This window comes from Polypterus senegalus, chromosome 18 (assembly GCF_016835505.1).
Source record: "Polypterus senegalus isolate Bchr_013 chromosome 18, ASM1683550v1, whole genome shotgun sequence".
NCBI classification, from domain to species: domain Eukaryota; kingdom Metazoa; phylum Chordata; class Cladistia; order Polypteriformes; family Polypteridae; genus Polypterus; species Polypterus senegalus.
The window spans coordinates 14,240,586-14,259,999 of record NC_053171.1 but is presented as its reverse complement, the minus strand read 5'-3'; the positions used below and the strand labels follow the sequence as shown (position 1 = coordinate 14,259,999).

General features: G+C 36.6%; 1 protein-coding gene and 1 long non-coding RNA gene across 2 annotated transcripts in view; one reads left to right on the top strand and one right to left on the bottom strand.

Moving 5' to 3' along the window:
• LOC120518984 overlaps positions 1–10,798 on the top strand; it is a 66,966-nt gene extending 56,168 nt beyond the window's left edge. The window contains exon 3 of the long non-coding RNA XR_005631348.1: positions 10,462–10,798. This is a non-coding gene — a long non-coding RNA (uncharacterized LOC120518984). The remainder of the gene's footprint in view (positions 1–10,461) is intronic.
• bub1bb (BUB1 mitotic checkpoint serine/threonine kinase Bb) overlaps positions 1–19,414 on the bottom strand; it is a 62,550-nt gene that overhangs the window by 41,771 nt on the left and 1,365 nt on the right. Inside the window, exons 3-10 of the mRNA XM_039742037.1 lie at positions 18,347–18,406; positions 12,462–12,606; positions 8,652–8,848; positions 7,496–7,671; positions 5,493–5,686; positions 3,973–4,064; positions 1,432–1,634; positions 148–254 (exon numbers count right to left, since the gene is read on the bottom strand). Of these exons, the coding sequence (XP_039597971.1) occupies positions 148–254; positions 1,432–1,634; positions 3,973–4,064; positions 5,493–5,686; positions 7,496–7,671; positions 8,652–8,848; positions 12,462–12,606; positions 18,347–18,406 (1,174 nt within the window). The remainder of the gene's footprint in view (positions 1–147; positions 255–1,431; positions 1,635–3,972; positions 4,065–5,492; positions 5,687–7,495; positions 7,672–8,651; positions 8,849–12,461; positions 12,607–18,346; positions 18,407–19,414) is intronic.

Genomic DNA, 19,414 nt, shown 5'->3' with positions numbered 1-19,414 from the left:
AAAAGTTAGTCTTGTGTCAAGACACTCTACTCTTCACTGAAAAGGTTTTGCTAACAAACTAAACATTCTTGCAAATGTTAAATTCATAGCATGATGAAAATGAATACATCTAAGCAAAATCAAAAAATGTCTAGGACATAATTTTACCTTGGAAGTGTCCAGCTGCCTTTTAGCTAGCAACTGCTGCACAAGTTTTTGCTTCTCTTCTATTTCCCGCCGCATTTTTTCATTTTTTTCATCTAGTGCAGAAAATGCTGAAAGAAAATTAATCACTTGATAAATTAAAAAAAAAAATTCAAGTCCTGCCAAGACTAAATAAAACTCTTAAATAAGGCAAAATGTTGTCTAGAGGCAGGCCTGGGTGGTTCACCAGGTTAACTGCTTCACTTCCCCTACCTGGAAAAATATTTGTACATTCACCAGAATTGCAATACAGTAAATTGTTTGTCAAAATGCAGGGAGATTGCAATGGTTTAGAAATGTTAAACTCTGCAGAGATCTCATGTAATTTGCCCTGTAACTCCTAATCATGTAATCAGAAATACTCTGCAGTTGTTAAGTTTAACATGCTCTCCGACTCAAAGTTATATACTGTAGTGTTCTACCAGTCTTCGGCAACAGCACCATAAAACTGGCATTGGCCAGTGATGAAGTCTCTCTCTCTCTCTCTCTCTCTCTCTCTCTCTCTCTCCTCAAACTCCCCAAAATAAGGATCAGCAGGTTATCCAACAAAAATGTGAATAAGCTTGTCTCCCCTGTGAATCTAATACACACAGGGATGTGTGGAGAGGATCTGTTTGACTCAGTCATAGGTTGATTTTTGTTCCCACGGCAGCACTGGGGCAGCTTCCTGTCATGTCCACTAATTATCTCACTCACAAGGATGGAGTGTTATGATCAAGGAAGAATTATCATATATACTTTAAGGTTAGTTGCAAATCTATTTTCTACATTTACCTCATTCTGTAAACATTTGTGGATGCAAAAAAATAAATAAATAAATAAACCCCATGCATAAAAAAATAAAACACAAACCCTACACGTAAGCTAGCTTTAAAACTCTGACAAATGGAGTTAGAAAGGCACCAACAGTAACAGGACTGTCTAACAAAGGGGCCAAAACAAACCTGTCTTGGGAACTGTAAACCACAACTGCCCTCATGGGTGATTCCTTATTCCAATAATGTATATCTAAATATAGTTAATAACCACATTAAAATGTTGTGACACCATACTGATGAGGCTGACCAGCACCAGAGTAGATTATAAAAGTGATATGGCAGGTCTGACACAGCAGTGATTGCTACAACCTAGCCATGATGCCATCAATCCAAAAAAGGTACAGTTTCATATTAATCATGTTACAGATATCTAATCACCTGGATGGAAGTCAAAACACTAAGTTTTTTTATACATGAAAATTTTCATTACCTTTCTTTCTGAAAAGTTCTGCTCTGACCTCTTCAAAGCAGAATTCACTGGCACCACCATACAGTAGTTGTTTACAATACATAACTTTAATGTCTCCTTCCTCCTTTGGTTCAACTTGAACCTTCTCAAGCAAGTCTTCATTTTTTCCAGGTTTACGTGCAGATAGTACATTATTCACAGATGGATTGATTTTACATGGCGTTCTGCAAGTGGACAGCCATCGACATAGTTAGCATCAAGGATGTCAATTAGTTCCACCAAACAACACTTTTTGAAAAAAACACATAAACAGTAACACAAAGTAGTATTGACAGATATACAGCTAAACGGACAGTTATTAGGTACTAGGTAGGACTTCCTTTTGCTATCAGAACAGTCCAAAGTTTTCAATGCTGGGCTTCAAGGGGATGAAAACATGCTTTGGGAATTTTAGTCCATATTGACTCAGTCAATTTTGATTGTCCACACATTCATGTTGCAGCTCTCATACCAAAGGTGCTCTACAAAACTGAGACCTAGGGACTCCAAAGGCCAGTGAAGTCAACTAGTCGCTGTCATAGTCATAAAACTATGTGATACTCACTTTGTGATATGGAACATTACCCTGATGAAGCATCCTTTTGAAAAAGGACATGCTTGTCGGTAACAATGCAATTAAGCATTCTGTGTCATTGAGTTGATGAATTGGTATGAATTGCTATTAAGATGTCTAATGTGTGAAAGAGAACATTGTCATATCATTACACAATCACCTCATTCCTATACCATTAACAAACAGCAAAACAGATTGATAGACAGTTGGAATAAGTTACAAAATAGCGTAGTAGACAGTAAGACTTTAGGAAGTTTCAAAACTAGACTTTTTATTTTTTAAGAATTAAGTGGATAAGATTGGTAAGCTTTGTTGGGCTGAATGGCCTATTCTTGTCTAGATTGGTCTAATATTCTAACAGGTCCATGAACTTTGACTGTTTGACTCTACTTTGCTTGTTAGAACATAAATCCAGATTCTGCAACTCCAGACAACATTCGTGATCAAACAGTCACTGTACCCACATATTCCTGTTCTTAGCTAAGAAAAGTGAAACCCAGAGTGGTATTTTGATTATGTAGCCTATCTGCTTAAAGATCAGAAGCACTGTCTGTTCAGAAATACCATTTTGCACACCATTATTGTAAACAACTCTGATCCCACATATTTGTAGGCTTTCAGTTGGCTTCAGCAATTATGACTAACCAGTCTTTGCTGACCTCTCTCATAACATGGTGTTCTCACCAAAAGAACTACTGTAGCCTGGATGTTTTTTTCCTCCTTATAATATCTGTATACTACTATGTGTATACAGAACTGTGAACTGTATACTACTATGTGTGGGTTAAAATCACAGGAGGATAGCTGTTTGAGATGCTGGAACCACCAAGGATGGCCACAAACAATTATGCAACAGACAAAATTACTTAGATTTCAGATCTTGTTCATTCAAATGTTCGGTAAAACTACTAAACCTCTTGATTGTGGCTGTAGGAGCAGGCTATTAGTCTTAACAAGCAAATGCTGTTAGATGCACCTAATGAAGTGGCCAGAGTGTACATGAGCAACACAAAAAAATAAACAAACCTTGTTTGAATTTTAAGTTCATTCAGTTATTTCCTTGAGTATTATTGCCAAAAATGTAAGTTAATTTCACCAAATTTTGGTCATGGCTCGGATCCCAACAACTAATACACTAGTCTAAATTAAATTTTCTTCTTTAAAAAGACCAATAGCAGTAGAGTGTTGTACCGTGTTAGCCATAGATTAATAGAGGAGTAAGTTGGGTGAAATGACACCTTTTATTGGCTAACTAAGTGGATTACAAATGCAAGCTATGAAGGGGCCTTAGTTGCCTCGAAACCTTGCATTTGTAATCTGTTTAGTTAGCCAATAAAAGGTGTCATTTCACCCTACTTTCTCCTTAAAAAGCAGATGCCTAACTGTGCAGCAAAGTCAACAAGGATTATATATTTAAATGTTAAATATATCTTCAGCCTATATAATGAGAATATCACATCCAAGCACTTCATAAGACAATGCAAAGTTAACAGGGAATGATCTCTCACACTGTAGATTTGGGCTTTCCTTTTAAAGTTTACTTGAAGAGGCAATGATTCACTAAAAATTCATCTTCAATGACAACTGCAACTAAAGGACTGAAGATAAATCAATAAAATTAAAGGATCTATCCTCCTTGGCTCTGCCCTCTGCCATCACCTGTGTAGCACTGCATGTGGTTACCTTACAGGGGACCCTGCACACTTCATTTTACACAAGTATGAGCATGAATCGGCCATTCAGCCCAATACAAAAGGTCATTACCAATGTAATATCCAATTTTAAAAACCAAAACAGTCAGTCAACATTTAAAAGGCCTCATAGTAGGACCATCTATAACAAACTAGTAAATATTGTGTATATATTATAGCCTACTATATAAATATTGACTTAAAAACAATTGAAAGCAAAAAGAGAAAAAAATATTCACAACATTCAATACAACTTACATAACAGACAACTGATCCGACTCCTCCACAAATGGAACAAAATCAGTCTTGTTATTTAGAGAAGTAGTAGCTGAACATGCAGCACCTGAAAGCTAGAGACACAAACAAAGGGTATTAAAATGTAAACCTAGAAACACAAAACATTATTAATATGTTAAACACTTAGGGGGGGAAAATGAAGTTATTCAATACCAAGAGACTCTTGGTGACTAAACAGAGCACAACTAAGAACTCCACTTAAAAGATAATCTAACACATGGTACGTTAACTCAAACATTCTAAAAACAGTATACAAAAAGATTATATTCAACACAGATGAAGCCAAATTAAATTACTATAGAACTGTTTGGTTCTTAAGTCCATAATCCTAGGAGCTAAACACTATGGTGGAAAGACAACCACAGCACATCCAAAAAAAATATTAAACAACCAAAGGAGGGCAATATAACATATTTAAGGAAACTCTTAGAAGCCCATCTGAAACAAACAATCCTAATGTAAAGTTAGGTAGACTATTATCGCAGAGGGAGATTTGTTTCCAGCAGGAAAAGTACAATAAGAAGAAGACATTGTTACAGAGATTCAACACAAAGACATCTCCAATGTTATTGCATAAACCCACACTTAAGATTATATAAAGAAGAATTACTTTCAACACTACACAAAACAATACATAATTTAACATTTAGCAGCATCCCTGCAAGTAACATAATTTAAAAATGCTTATAGTTCTAGGAATAAAAGAGTTCTTAAACTTGTTACTCTACCTTTGGAAACCTAAATCTGCAGCCTGCCAGGAACAGCTGGAATTTAGAGTGAAGAGGATGGCTGCTCTCTGACAGAACTGAGTTGGCTTTCTTTCTAACCTGTTTGTAATACACTTCAGTGATACAGATCTGCTGTGAACAAATAATTTTACTCATAATTTCTATAATGTATATTCTTATTGGCGAGATTGCCAAACCTACAGATAAAAAAATGTAAAAATGGATACACTAAAAGACTTATAAAAAAGTGTCGTTATATTAAATACAAACACTACTCAAGTGCATACAAGACAGCAGCAAAAGAGCAAGTTGGAAGTGTATGTTTTTACATGGTACTCTCCCACCATAAACATACAGTAATGCAATAGGTTGACCAGATTGGTGTAATATTCACAATGTTTTTGTGTTTTTTTTTTGTTTTTTTTTTTTAAACTCTTTCCCTTTTCTCTCACACAAAACTAACCTTGTTACTGATATGCCATAAAAAAGAAACAGTATGTAAATTAAAAACAACATATAGGAGTTAAAAGACTGAAAGTTTTAAGTTGTTCAGAATGATTCACTTGATCAAAAACAGCCTTCAATTTTCAGATCCTGCTTTCTCTAGTACAGAGATGAAGGGAGTATAAGTATACTTCAGTTCCAATAGCTTTAAAACAAGAATCACTACAACAAATTGACTTTATGCAAACATTTGTCACTTTCCCCATCACACTTTATAGTGCAAAATAAATTTAGGCCACACCCCAATACCTTTGTTTTGCTCCATTTTCTGGGATCCTCCTCATTCTCTTTTTCTCTGATGCTAGGAGGTGCGATCCAAGATTCTCGGTTTATACTCTCAGACTCGGTCGGCACCACCTCGTTTTCATCGAAAACAGGCAGAGAGGACTTCTGCTGATTCCGGACTAGATTAGATCCTTGCAAACTTAAGCCACGAGCATGGCCTAATGATTGAAACAAAAATATTGTTTGAACTTTTTGGAGGAATTCCAAAACATTTCAAGCTGGACAGGAAAAACATTTTAAAAAATACCAGTAATGAATGAAGTCTCTTAGTATTGTGCCTTGCAAAAGTATTTAGACCCTTGACCAATTCTTTAATTTCACCGAACATCAAATCCTATACTAAAAATTGTCCTGTGATACTTGTTTTAGAACACTAAAAGCTCAGAGTTCCTTTTTAATGTGACTGAAAAAAAATACTAAGAAAAAGTGTTTATTTCCCATGCCTTATTATTTTGTAGAACCACCTTTAGGAGCAACAATGGCTTCATGTACGTCTCAACACTGCATGCTATTCAGGAGTGACCTGTCAACCCTATCTTCCAAACAGATTTGTCGTTGTTTAGTCCGATTAGGCTTGTGAACTGCAACTTACAAATAGGGCTTAAGAGGTGTAGTGGTGTGTTCTACAATATACAGTATCTGTTTAGCCAAAAACTATATATCTCATGCCTTAAAGTAAAATTCATATGTGCTTTCACAAAGATCTTTGAGTAATGGAGTGTCTTGTCCAGCCTTCTATATACTGGAAGTCTGTTACACAGAGCTGTTGATTTCACTGACTGGTACACATTTCCTCCAGCAACATTGTTGATTGTTCAGAAATGATTTCTAGCCTTAAAGTGGCAACCCTAGATTGTCTTTTTTGTTTGGAGAGGTTTGAGGGACTATTTTATACTGCATTTAAATTGTTTAATGCATCTTCCACCTCATAGTTTGTATTTAGTATTTGCTATTGTTATCAAATCTTACATCACTCAAGATAACAAATACGTATTGACAATAATTCAAGAAGCAAGTTTAAGGTTCCAATCCCTCCGATTCTGTAACAAATCATTGACTAATGTTTCTATATATGTTAAGCACACTTTTAAGTTAACTGCATTTGTTTTCATTCAAATTAAAATGTCAGTTTTGCATAAAACCCCAACTTTTATACACACACTTATATAATCCAAGGTGGCGGGTTTAATAGATTTAACCTCTAAATTACCATGTCCAATGTGAAGGTAGAGTTGAGTATTAATTTGTATTTCCTTTTAATGAAAATCCATCCATCCAATTTTAAATGTACTTACCCAGCTCAAGGGAGAGCATAGGCATTTCCTATCTTACAAGCATTGTATGAACGAGCTCCTTAAGACATCATCAGCAAGAGAAACCGAACATGGGTTAATGGACTCACAGCCGCCAGGTATACTGCTTAGCTACAGAGGCATCAGCTTTTTAAAATGGCTTTCCCATGTTTCACCTTTCCTATCCTTGTTGCACACACCTGTTACATTCAGCCCCATACCCGAGTGAATCCTAGAAGAGCCTTTGATTGTCACCCATGACAAACTTGAGCAAGGCAATGTCTCTTTCTCAGGCATTATACCCTCCCCAAGTCATCATTAGAAGCAGGAATTGAACATGGGTCAATGAAATTACTGCTACCAGTACCCAAGATCTTCAAAAGGGGCCCAATCTGTTTCTGGGCTGGCTAAACTATGACAGAGCTTTTAGTGTCTCCTTTAACTTTGCAGCATACAACACAAATAGCTGAGAATTGAGTTAAGGTGGCAAATGTAGGAGAAAAAACCTCGTACAATCATGGGAAGAACATGGAACGTCCACACAAACAGCACCAAACCCAAAACTCTGAAGCAATGAAGCTGTAGCTCTAACCCATGTATCATTATGCGGCCCTCTTAGTTAAAATAATATTTTAAACTTGTACTTCACAGACCATTTGGACATTTAAACCTTACTTTTTAATGATGGTCCTGTTCGATTAACTGGAACTGTTGCCTTTTTCTTTCCTTTAAATTTCAACTCAGCAAGAGAGGCTCTGTTTAACTCTCCATCTGGATTACTCTCAATATCATCTGAGTAGCTTTCAGCCATACTAGACATGATTTGTCGGGACAATCGCGCCTGGAAGTTTCTAAAACAAATAAATCAAACTGTTAAATTTAAATAGAAAATCTGAGACAGAAAGGGTCAACAAATACTGCAGTTAAAAAGACTAAGCACACACCTTGTAGAGTAAACCCTTTAACAAAGAATATATACAATCTTAATAAACGCCTTACTTGACCATCATTAGTGTTTCTTGAAAAATGACACTTAGAAAAGGAACAAATAAAGCAAACCACATTTGTCGATCAAGTATTAAAAGCTGACTTTGTTCAAAACTGTAATTACATAAACCCATAAAATATTAAATACAGTATTCAATAGGTATTCTAGTCAAATATTGATGAAATTGAATGATACAAATTAAGTAAATAAGGTTAAAAACTGGCTCCAGTTCCCAGTAACTATTATAGTCTTATTTGCAATTTACTGCAGATAAACTTGGTAAATATTGAATTTAAGCTCAAATAGGTGTTTCTGCATCATGCTTAACTTTAATATGACATGAGCAGTACAGTGATGTGCTCAGTACCTCAGAGTGTTTTACAATTGAAAACTGGGGTCAATAAGGAAATGGTAAGCACAATTCCAGAACTCATTTTAATGTTGCATATGAATGCAACCTGTAAATACAATAATGCAACATGCAACTCATGAATGAAAACCCTCATCTAATAGTCACTGTTCTGTAGACACCCTTTTTTTAAAATAAATTAAAAAAAAATAACAGCATTCAAAAGCAACATTCTGTATCATGCAAAGAATCAAAAAAGATTAGGCATTTATAAGAGGAAATTATATTGAAGCTGGTACATCATACATGACAGTTTTTCCCCCTAACCTAAAACTGAGGTTTCAGAAGTAACGGTTAAATCAGCTGGCCAACACTCAGCATCTAGGAAAGTATTTCTTATTGTAAGGAGAACAGTGAATGTTAAGACCAGATAGGTTTCGTTGTTCCGGGAACACACACACACACAAAAATGGTAATTGCATTTTTATTAGTACCTGAAATGATACTGAAGTTTATCAGACGGTTCTGCTTTGCATTTCAGACCCTCCTGAAAAATGGCATCAGCCCTTTTTACGTTGCCTTGGCTTTCATATTCTTCTGCCCATGATATGTAAAGGGCAGCAAGCTGGGTTCCAATTCCTTGACTATGCACATAAGAATATAAATCCAAAGGTTGGCTGCAGAATTCTGCCTTTAAAAGGAAAATGTATAAATTAACACAACAAAAGCCTTACAAGAAGATGGCAACAATGGGAAGGTGTATTGTGGGTTAGGGCTGGGCAATATAGAAAATCTTAAATTCCTTTCCATGTTTAATAAAAATCAGAATGCAAAATGTACTATCACAATATTAAACACTTAATTTTCCAAAATGTCTTCTTAAGTAAAATCTACACAATCTCCAGCGCTCTTCCTAATAAGCATATCTACATTGGCCGTGCTCACGTAGCCTGGTAGTGTTAAGCAAGGAAAAAAAAAAAAATTAATAATAATAATGATGATAGAATAAGAACTAGAAGAAGCAGCATTTAGTACAGGTAATACTAATGTCGCTGTTTGCAAATAGTTTGATTTTCCCAGGATGACAGTTCAAGCATGTTCTGGGAGTCTTTTCTGCCGCTGATATCAGGCAATTGAATGCTTCCATTCAATGTGCTTGTTAAGTTTATTTTTGTTTACTTGTCAATAATACAGCCAATTGACTCCTGCGAGTCTTTTTCCTTGTTTTTTTATGCTTCTGTGGTTGTATGCATCTGAATTTCCCTATGGGATTAATCAAGTTTATCTAATCTAATATGAAAAGACCATCCTGGGATGTGTGGCACCTGTAATGTGCTCTTCAGCCTGCCTGGCAAAACATGTCCCAGTTAAGTTCCAAAAAATGTTTGCTGTTCTGATACATAGCACACGAGTGGACAAGCAGCGTGTCGTTGGGAGGTTTAAGAACTGCAGTGACTTCCATATTTCTACGCATAATTTTTCTTGCTTCACTTGCGCCCAGAGAATACTTGTACTTTGTCAGTGTCAAATAAATACGATAGCTAGTAATTCAGATCACACCAGAAGTGAACTGTCCAAGCAGCTTGCAAGCCCTTGTCCCTTCATTTCATGCTACTGAAACATTACAGGCAGGAGAAGTAAAAAAACAGCATTCTTTGAAGCATTTTTGCCCCCCTTTACTTTCTTCAAAATGTGTGTTTCAGTTATGGGGTAACCTGAATTACTGGCAATTTTCTTTTCCTATTGAGTTTGTCGTTTTGTTTAGCAAGTGAATCGAGCTTCCTAATGACTGTGAGAAGGTCAGTCCTGGATGATCTCGTCTTGTTTAGTGTTCTGTGTTGTCCTTGTTTACTCACTGTACTTTGCGTCTTACCACATTAAGCAATAGTTTGCAAGGCATAAATTTATTATGTTTCCAAACTTGTAGGCATCAATGATCACATGTAAGTGTATCTATAAAGGAGGTGAAAAAAAAAAAAAAAAGCAAATGTTCTAAAAGATTAATGTCTAAATGATTTTTATCATGTTTAACTCTAGTTACATCATACATTTCTAGCAAGTGTTCATTCCGATTTTTAAACATGGTATATGGCAGTGATTCAGATATGGCGATTCTTCACCTGCCTTTACAGATAAATGCAAATTTTACTAAAGTTTCTGTTAATTGTTAGATTTGTTTTGTAATTCTGTTTCAAGAATTGGTTTATAACCTTTTTAAAACAGTTTAAAAGTAAAGCTGTCAAGACCACTGTAAAGAAACTTTATTTTACTCACTATTTTAACTTCTCTCTTTTATTTTTTTAGACCACTAATACAAATAAATGTCAGACTGAAGAAATGGATTTCTTTTATGATCAAGAAACAGGCAATGAAAGAATCAGATATTTGGTTGTCCTCTGTGCTCTATTCTTGGACTCTCTGATCAGAGTCAGAAAAGGCATGTATATCAAAATACAAAATGTAAATCATAAAAAATATATAAATATACACATCTACACGTATTATGATTTGTGATTTTTCAGGTAATTAAGTGTTAAGTATTTTCTTAAACAGTCAAATGGAGAGACAGAAAGATACCAATGTTTACTGATCGACAGACACGATTTTCAACACAATACATAGAATGGAAAATCGAAATTGAGTAAAGGAGATATAAAATAAAAATGGTTAGACAAAAAAAAAAAAAAAAAGCTATTTGAGAATTTTTTTTCTGGCATTGCTATTCATGAAGCTGTTGCTTTTTTGGGGAAAAAAAGCTTACTTTTTAAATAACCTGTAGCTCACAAACCGTTTGAACTATTGACCTCAAATTTGGTACACATATACTATGTGACGTCTACTATCCGTGGTTATTCCTCTTTTTATTTTTATTGTATTGTAGAATCAACTCTCGGCAGCAGCCAGCAGGGTGGCCATGCGGCCCATGCATATGGGCGCCATTCTCATCCGTACTACCTTTGCCGTCACTTCCCCTTAGTCTTCTTATCTTAAATCATTCTTGAGGCAGACTTAAGTGCCAGCTTAAATGAAAAATGAAGGAAAACATACTAAGTAATTGCAACACAAACACGGACTTAATCAGTTTTAATGTGAAAAGATGCCGACGAAAGAAGAGAAGCAGCGGCCGCCAGGGTGGAGAAAAGAAGAGCTGCTCAGGAAGCAGCAAGTGCATCAACCTCTGAGCAAACGAATGATAAACGTACAGAGAAAGAGGATGAAAACTAGGAATGCTGAAGTCAAGTGGATTCACTGCACATTATCGTGTAGTGCGCCGTTACTAGTATTCCATATTATTAATTTTTTTTTTTTACATTATGGTATACATGGTGTTGTTTGGGTGGCACAGTGGGTAGCACTGCTGCTTCACAGTAAGGATCGCTTCCCGGGTCCTCCCTGCGTGGAGTTTGCATGTTCTCCCCGTGTCTGTGTCCTCCCACACTCCAAAGACATGCAGGTTAGGTGAATTGGCAATCCTAAATTGTCTCTAGTGTGTGGGTGTGTGTATGCATGCCCTGCGGTGGGCTGGCGACCTGCCTGGGGTTTGTTTCCTGCCTTGTGCCCTGTGTTGGCTGGGATTGGCTCCAGCAGACTCCTGTGTCGGTAGTTAGGATGTAGCAGGTTGGATAATGGATGGATGGATGGATAAACGGTGCTGTTCATCAATCTTTAAGGTGTTTTGAGAACAGAGATATTGAATATATTAGTTTTGCTCAAAACAACAGCAGTATAAATTTAAATGCATACCAATAAGCCAAATTGTGAGCAAATTCTAGCAGTGTAGCACAAACTAAATTACATAAGGTATACTGAAGTATCAAGTTGAAGCAAACACATTCACACAATATTTACTACTACTGAATAATTTTAAACTTTATATTTGTATCTACAAAACTTCAGAAGCTTGCCATCAAGCACTATATGAAGCACTCTAACTTGTCTCAGTTCTTTAAGAAAAATATTTTTTGCCACAAGTCATAAACTTAGAACCTTTTAAACACATTTAAACAGAAAGTAGAAGCATATTACATTAAAGTTCACGGCTTAAACTTTATAGAGAATTAGTTTATATTTGGTAACACCAATGCACATGAATCAACTAAACTACAAACATAAAATGGTAAATGTATAAAGTTGAATAATAAATAATGAAAATTGAAAAAAACTGTAGCACGCTTATTGGTGGAATGCATGCACATCTCCACCAATCTGTGATGACAGCATAAACATTTGCATACAAATCAAATACATAAATATTCCCCCTTCCCTCAACGATTATTAAGAAAAATAAACCATAGTGCACTTACATATTTAATCCACAGATTAAGATAGCGATGGTCACCAAAGTATTTGGTCTCATTTTTAAAAGTCATGACAGCTCTTTCAAGTAATGTTGACAGATTACTATCTTTGCCACCTTGAGGAAACACCTGCTGAGTCCATTTAATGTACCTTAAATCAGACAAAATACTGTTCATTGGAGGCGAAAAAGATGAAACTTCAATTAAATTTTTTTTTTTTTTAATTTTCATACCATACATATGATGAAAGTAAATAATTACAGGTCCTTTTTCAGCTTTTACTTCAATTTAACACTGATATCATACCACAGTGTGATTAACGACCTGGAATGTGTTTTCACTATCTTGTATTCCACAGAGTGCCCATTTTACTAAGGAAACCTAACATTGACTTAGTCTCCCATTTGCTTTAGGATCACACCTATATTCAGAGAAAAGGTTTTAAAAAGGTGTTAAAAATATGATAATGGGATGTAGGTCTAGGTCAGGTCTAGTTTCCTCCGCAGGGTGTCTGGGCTTTCCCTTAAAGATAGGGTGAGAAGCTCAGTCATCCGGGAGGGGCTCAGAGAAGAGCCGCTGCTCCTCCGCATCGAGAGGAGTCAGATGAGGTGGCTCGAGCATCTGATCAGGATGCCTCCTGGACGCCTCCCTGGTGAGGTGTTCCGGGCACGTCCAACCGGAGGAGGCCCCGGGGAAGACCCAGGACACGCTGGAGGAACTATGTCTCCCGGCTGGCCTGGGAACGCCTTGGGATTCTCCCGGAAGAGCTGGAAGAAGTGGCCGGGGAGAGGGAAGTCTGGGCCTCTCTGCTTAAGCTGCTGCCCCCGCGACCTGACCTCGGATAAGCAGAAGAGGATGGATGGATGGATGTAGGTCTAGGTCAGCTAAAGGCTGTGAAATAATTGCCACAAACTAAAAGCTATTGATTGAGGACTAGTTTCTTCCTTCAGAACAAATAGATGTGTAACTGGAATGAGATATAAAAAGGTCACCGTCTGAACTTGAATTCCTGGTCCCAAGACTTTTAGCTTTGTGGCATGCAGCATTATCTTTCTTTAAATACCAATTTGCTGATAGGTATACAATTTGCTGTTAACCAGCCATTCTTTATTGTATATAGCAAAATAAATCAGCACACATAATTAAGTAAACAAAAACAAGGTTACAATACAAATTAGCATGACATATAACAAATGAACAGAGGAATAAAAAGACAGCAAGTACAAAATGCAACACTGATAGATACTAGGAGGACCTTGAACGTATACATAACTAACTAAATACAATTACACCACAAGGACAAAGTGAGCATTGCCATTTTGCTGTGCTTTTAGAGGCATACAAGGCCTGTTAAGACAGCATATTTAATAGGGATGCAGAAAGCCAGTTGCACCCCCACAGTGTGTACCAAGGTGTAAATCAGTTAAAAAGTTACTCAAAATTACATTGCAGTTAGTAGACTAAAATGAAACCGAATTCTGGCTGCATGCGCTGGGCAAAATAACACATCTATAAGCAGGCCCTGGATCTGTAACTGCAAGGAAGCTTAATCCAATCACCACAGGTTGCACCTTCCTTCCAGAACAAGATGTCTCTGTTTTAGGAAGTTAAAAAGCTAGCCACCCAAACTCGCCAGCTCCATGGGGTGAGAAGCCACCAAACCCGCCAGCTCCGTGGGGCCCTTCAAAGTATAATCTTCATAGTAACTTTTTTTTAATAACTTCAGTGAGAAGTCAAGCAAAATGACACCTTTTATTGTCCAACTAAAAAAATTACAATATGCAGGCTCTTAAAATCATCTCCCCTGGCTAATGAATTATAGAACTGCTGGCAAAAGGCCTACCTTCCAAACCATTTCATTTTCCTTATATTTAGAAAACAAACACGTATAACATGTAAACTACAACTTCCCAGATTGATCATTTCAGGTGTATCTGGACCACCTTGATCCCTTTCCTCACTGAATAGTCACATGAACTTCCAGTTTACCAAGAGGCAATCCACATAGATTTGCAATAACTAACAATCAACTGGAGACAGTGAAGCAGAGGAGCTTGTAAAGGAAAGCCTGTGTCCCACAAACCCTGAAACAAAATGCATAACTACCTTCCCATCAAGTTAATTTCAGTGCCAAACTACTATGTTCTATATTATGTCTCGGAGAGAGAAAAAACAGGACTAAGGTAGAAGGACTTTGGTGGATCACATGAAAATCATTTAGCAACTTCACGGTCTGGAAACTTTTTTTTTTTTTTGTAAAGACAAAAAACTTAGTTCTCCATCACAATGGGTCGTGCAACAAGCTTGCAGTGTAGAAAATCCCACACCTATATGCATCTTCACATAAAATGTACAAATTACAAGCCATCATACATAATCTCCTCAGGGTTTAATCACAAACCTGCACAGATTTTTTTACAAAACATTATATGCAGTCAAATCACAACACCAGCGTATAAAGTATGCAGTACCGTCTTCTCAACTTTTTGTTCCTGCTCAAATGCAGACATTCCATTTGAGTGTTTCTGACAAACACAAGGTCAAGGTTGAAATGTTGTTCAATTCACACAAAAAACAACTTGAGATTTGGCCAGGAAATAAAAAGCAACAGAAAATTACTTTAAAATACAACAAAATCACAAAATGCCATTTAAAGCTGAACAGATTTTTTAATGTAACAAAATGAACTGATGAGTCACATCAAAATGCAGCAAAAGATTTCTGAATTTCCTCACTGGTAGCTACGACTTGGAAGGCCACTTTTTTTTTTTTTCCTGGGCAGTTCATATTTCATGTAGTTGGAGAAAGCAGCAGCTATATGGCTAGATCGTTACTCACCAATATCTCTGCAAAAGATATGAAATATCAACAAGTACTTTCACAGTAATAATGGGCGATTTATGCAAGAGGGTCAATAAATTATTTAAACCACTTGCTGTCTGGCTAAGTTTCATACATCCATCCCTATACTCTACTTACACGAACAGCTTGAGAGGATCTGACAGCAATTTGTTATTGGTCAAGTTTGTAGATGACACAGCATTGATTGACATCTCTGACAATGTGGCACACTTTGAGAGAGAGAGAGAGAGAGAGAGAGAGGCCAAGAGGATGCAGAGCTGGTGCCAGGAGCATAACATCCAATTAAATGTGAAAATGACAAAAGAACTGATCATTGATTTTTAGGAAGAATGTCTTACCAGTACAACCACTAGTCCTCAATAGAGAACACTTTGACAAAGTGAGTAGTTTTAAGTACTTAAGTATTGAATAATAGCTTGAACTTTAATGAAAACATGCAATACATCTTCAAAAAAATGCTAACTGAGATCATACTGACTATTTTAATTCCTGACATGGTTTGGCAGAAAGTGTGAGACTAATAAAAATATACTTGGGGAAAATAAATCATTGGGGTCTTTTCTAGGGACATCTACAACCAAGGCTTCAAGAATTGTGTAACAAAAGAACAAAAAGAAAAGCAGATAAAATGTTAAGTGACTGGACACAAAGTTTAAAAAAATGGTTTCCAAATACTTTCTTCTGGGAGGCAATACTTACTGCGAAAACGTAAAGAACAAAAATAGAAACAGTTTTATAGCAATGGTAATAAACTCTTAAAACAGACCACACTGAATTCAGATTGAAATAAGCAACTATTCTAGAATTGTTTTTTTAATTATGTATATAAAATTGGCCATTGATTTGTATTGATTGATTTTACTACACTCCTTGTTAGTGCTGGGAGGTATACCGGTTCATACCGAAAAACATTTTTTATTTTTGTTATGATATGGATTTTTCTTATACTGCAACACCAGTTCAAATAGCATAAACAACATTTGGAAAGTGGCACAGAAGGAAACTGTTTAAGGGGGGACCTTTTGCACTGCTATACTTATTTATACTTCCTTATTCTATGTGAATTAATGTTGACTTATTTTATTTTTTACTGTGTCTTATTTTTCTATTCTTTAATATGTAAAGCACTTTGAGTTACATATTTTTGTATGAAAATGTGCTATATAAATAAATGTTGTTGTTACACCGCTAAACACGCATGCAATGGAGTACATGCATTAGTGGAGGTATTGAACTGTGAAAATGGACAGAGCACATTCCAAAACTGAAGCTGTAGCAGACGATAAAGTTGAACATGATGACACAGAAGAATTTTTGCCGAAAAAACGAGCTGTGTCTGTTGTCTGGAGATACTTTGGTTTTAAAAGGTTGGATGTGGACCAAACTACTATTTACTGCAAATGCTTTTAAGCTAAAGTTGTCATGGCAACATGAGCAATTTGCTGCACCACCTTAGCTGCAAACATGCTTTGAAATACCTTGAATGTATGGATCTAAGATTGGCAACCTCCATGTCCTCTGGTAAAACTGAAAAAGCTAGAGGACACTCGAGTTAGACGTCACTTGTAGACACGTTTGCTAGAGGTACTGCCCAAGAAAAAAAACCGAGATAACCAACGCCATTACAATCCATATAGCTAACGTGTCAGTGGACAGAGATTGTTAACATTAACAGAAAGTGTAAGTTGGTTTACAAAAAATATTTACTATTTATTCCTTTTCTAGAGCATGTTCAGTGCAATACAACTTTTGACAAGCACCTCTGGATATTTTACTATGTCTAAATGCCTCGGATGGTTGAAAATATGTTGTCAAAAATTACAGTTTAAGTTGTTTGCAAAATTTGTTCAATTAAAAGGTTCTATATTTTGACTGCAACTGTCATGCATTATGATTCCTTCTCCGCGTTAGTGCCCACCCCCTTGAAAACTATCACTTTTTGGGGCCATGCAAACCTGTATGAATACTTGTGTGCTCATTCAAATGTTTTTTTTGTACAATGTTCAATTCTCATGACAGTGGAATAGGTTATTCTTAGTCAGTCTACTGCCGTAACTGCAGTGGAAAATGTGGTTAACATCCACTCACGCATGGGGGGAAAGAAAATACCGTTGAATACAGTGAAACCGGGATAATTTTAAAAAATACTGTGATATATAATTTTGGTCATACCACCCAGCACTATTCCTTGTACGCAAATCATATACTCGTATATGTGGAAATTTACTTTCGTCCATTAAGTAACTTGTAGATAATAAAGCTAAAACTACCAATAACTATCCAATAGGTGCTACGAGTTAACATCATCAGTGCTAAGGTCTAAAGGAGATTTTTCAAGTATTCATACAGAGTATTTGCAGTCTAATAACTTACAATATTAAAGTAGTTCTAATATCAGCTACTAGTTTTCCCCATGTACCTACTCCTGTTTTTGGAAAACATGAAAATACATTTTCACTCTCCAAACACAGAAATACAATTCTCCAAGTCTATGTATGCTGCAAATTCATCCCTCTAATACCACCCTGCAATTGCAAAAACTAACCTAAAAATACTATATCTGCATTTTTCCGGGACACTTAGGAGTTCTGGCCTCAGAAGAGAGTCCAAGCATGCAGCAACTAAAGAGCTGAAAGGACAAGCAAAACAGACAGGGTCAGAAGAACCTCTTAACTGCCTAACATGTTTCTAGGTTATAAGGTGTAGCTGTGTGGAAAAGTATGCTGGGGGTCTGAAACGAATGCAAACGACAGACTAAGTTCTGATTTTATGTTCCAACTGTTCACCTCCAATTTAAAAAATAAATATCTACCATTACAAAACAAATATGATTTAAGAAATATTTATAAAAGTAAGCCAACTCTGTAATATAAAGTGGAAAGGACACAAATGTTGATAAAACCTGTTGCTCTATTATGGTATATGGCAACTTGAGAATATCAAAGATGCTCTTTAAAGTTTAAAATGCTAACAGGGCTGCAAATACTTTCAAAACTATGAAAAAAGTAAAACATTAAGAAACTACTTACCTATCCCAAACATCAAGAGGATCATCACCATTGTAAAACCGGATTTCTGTCTCATAGGCTCTGAAAATAAAATGAATACAGATAAGAAACTTGAAAAATCAACAATCCCAAATGCTTTTCAACTTGCAGAACAAAAAAAAAAAAATTTTTTCTTGAACTTTTAAATTCTCTAGGAAGTGAACCTACTAAGGCAGCACGGATATAATACAGGGAGATTCACTGGAAAGAGGCCCTGAATATTCTGTAATAACTCTCGCTAGGACCAAACAATGTTCCCCTCACTAGAGCTTCGTACAAGCCGGGATGCCCCTGCATCAAAGTGATAAGGTAGGCGCCTGACAGCCGTCGTGACGTTTAACCTCCGTTTGCAAATTCTGGGTGCCTACCGCCCGTACCCCTTCACTCATTCATTCGACTGCTCATCAGGATGGTGGTGTACAATACTGAGCAGCACGTCTTCATGGCCCGAACCTATCGGGTCACCAATTCGTTTAAGCGATGTCAGAATCAACTGGATGATCATGAGTTCAACAATGATGGACGGATTAAAAGGCAGAAGTCTACGTGACCATCATCAAGCCCTTCCAAGAGAATCCTAAATCCAAAGAGGACTGTTTCATTTATGTTAGGTAGAATGCCCAGAGGGGACTGGGCGGTCTCATGGTCTGGAATCCCTACAGATTTTATTTTTCTCCAGCCGTCTGGAGTTTTTTTGTTTTTTCTGTCCCCCCTGGCCATTGAACCTTACTCTTATTCGTTGTTAATTAATGTTGATTTATTTTGTTTTATAATTGTGTCTTTCATTTTTCTATTCTTTAATATGTAAAGCACTTTGAGCTACTGTTTGTATGAAAATGTGCTATATAAATAAATGTTGTTGAGTTAACGGAAGGTTACTTCCAGCAAGATGGAGCAACGTGCCACACATCGGCAAGGAGCATGGCAGAAACCGAGTGCATCTTTGGCAACAGTGTCGTTTCAAAGTGGCTTTTGCTACCACGGTCGTCAGATCTGACACCACCAGACTTCTTCCTTTGGGGTCTGCTCAAAGGAAAAGTCTATCGGAAC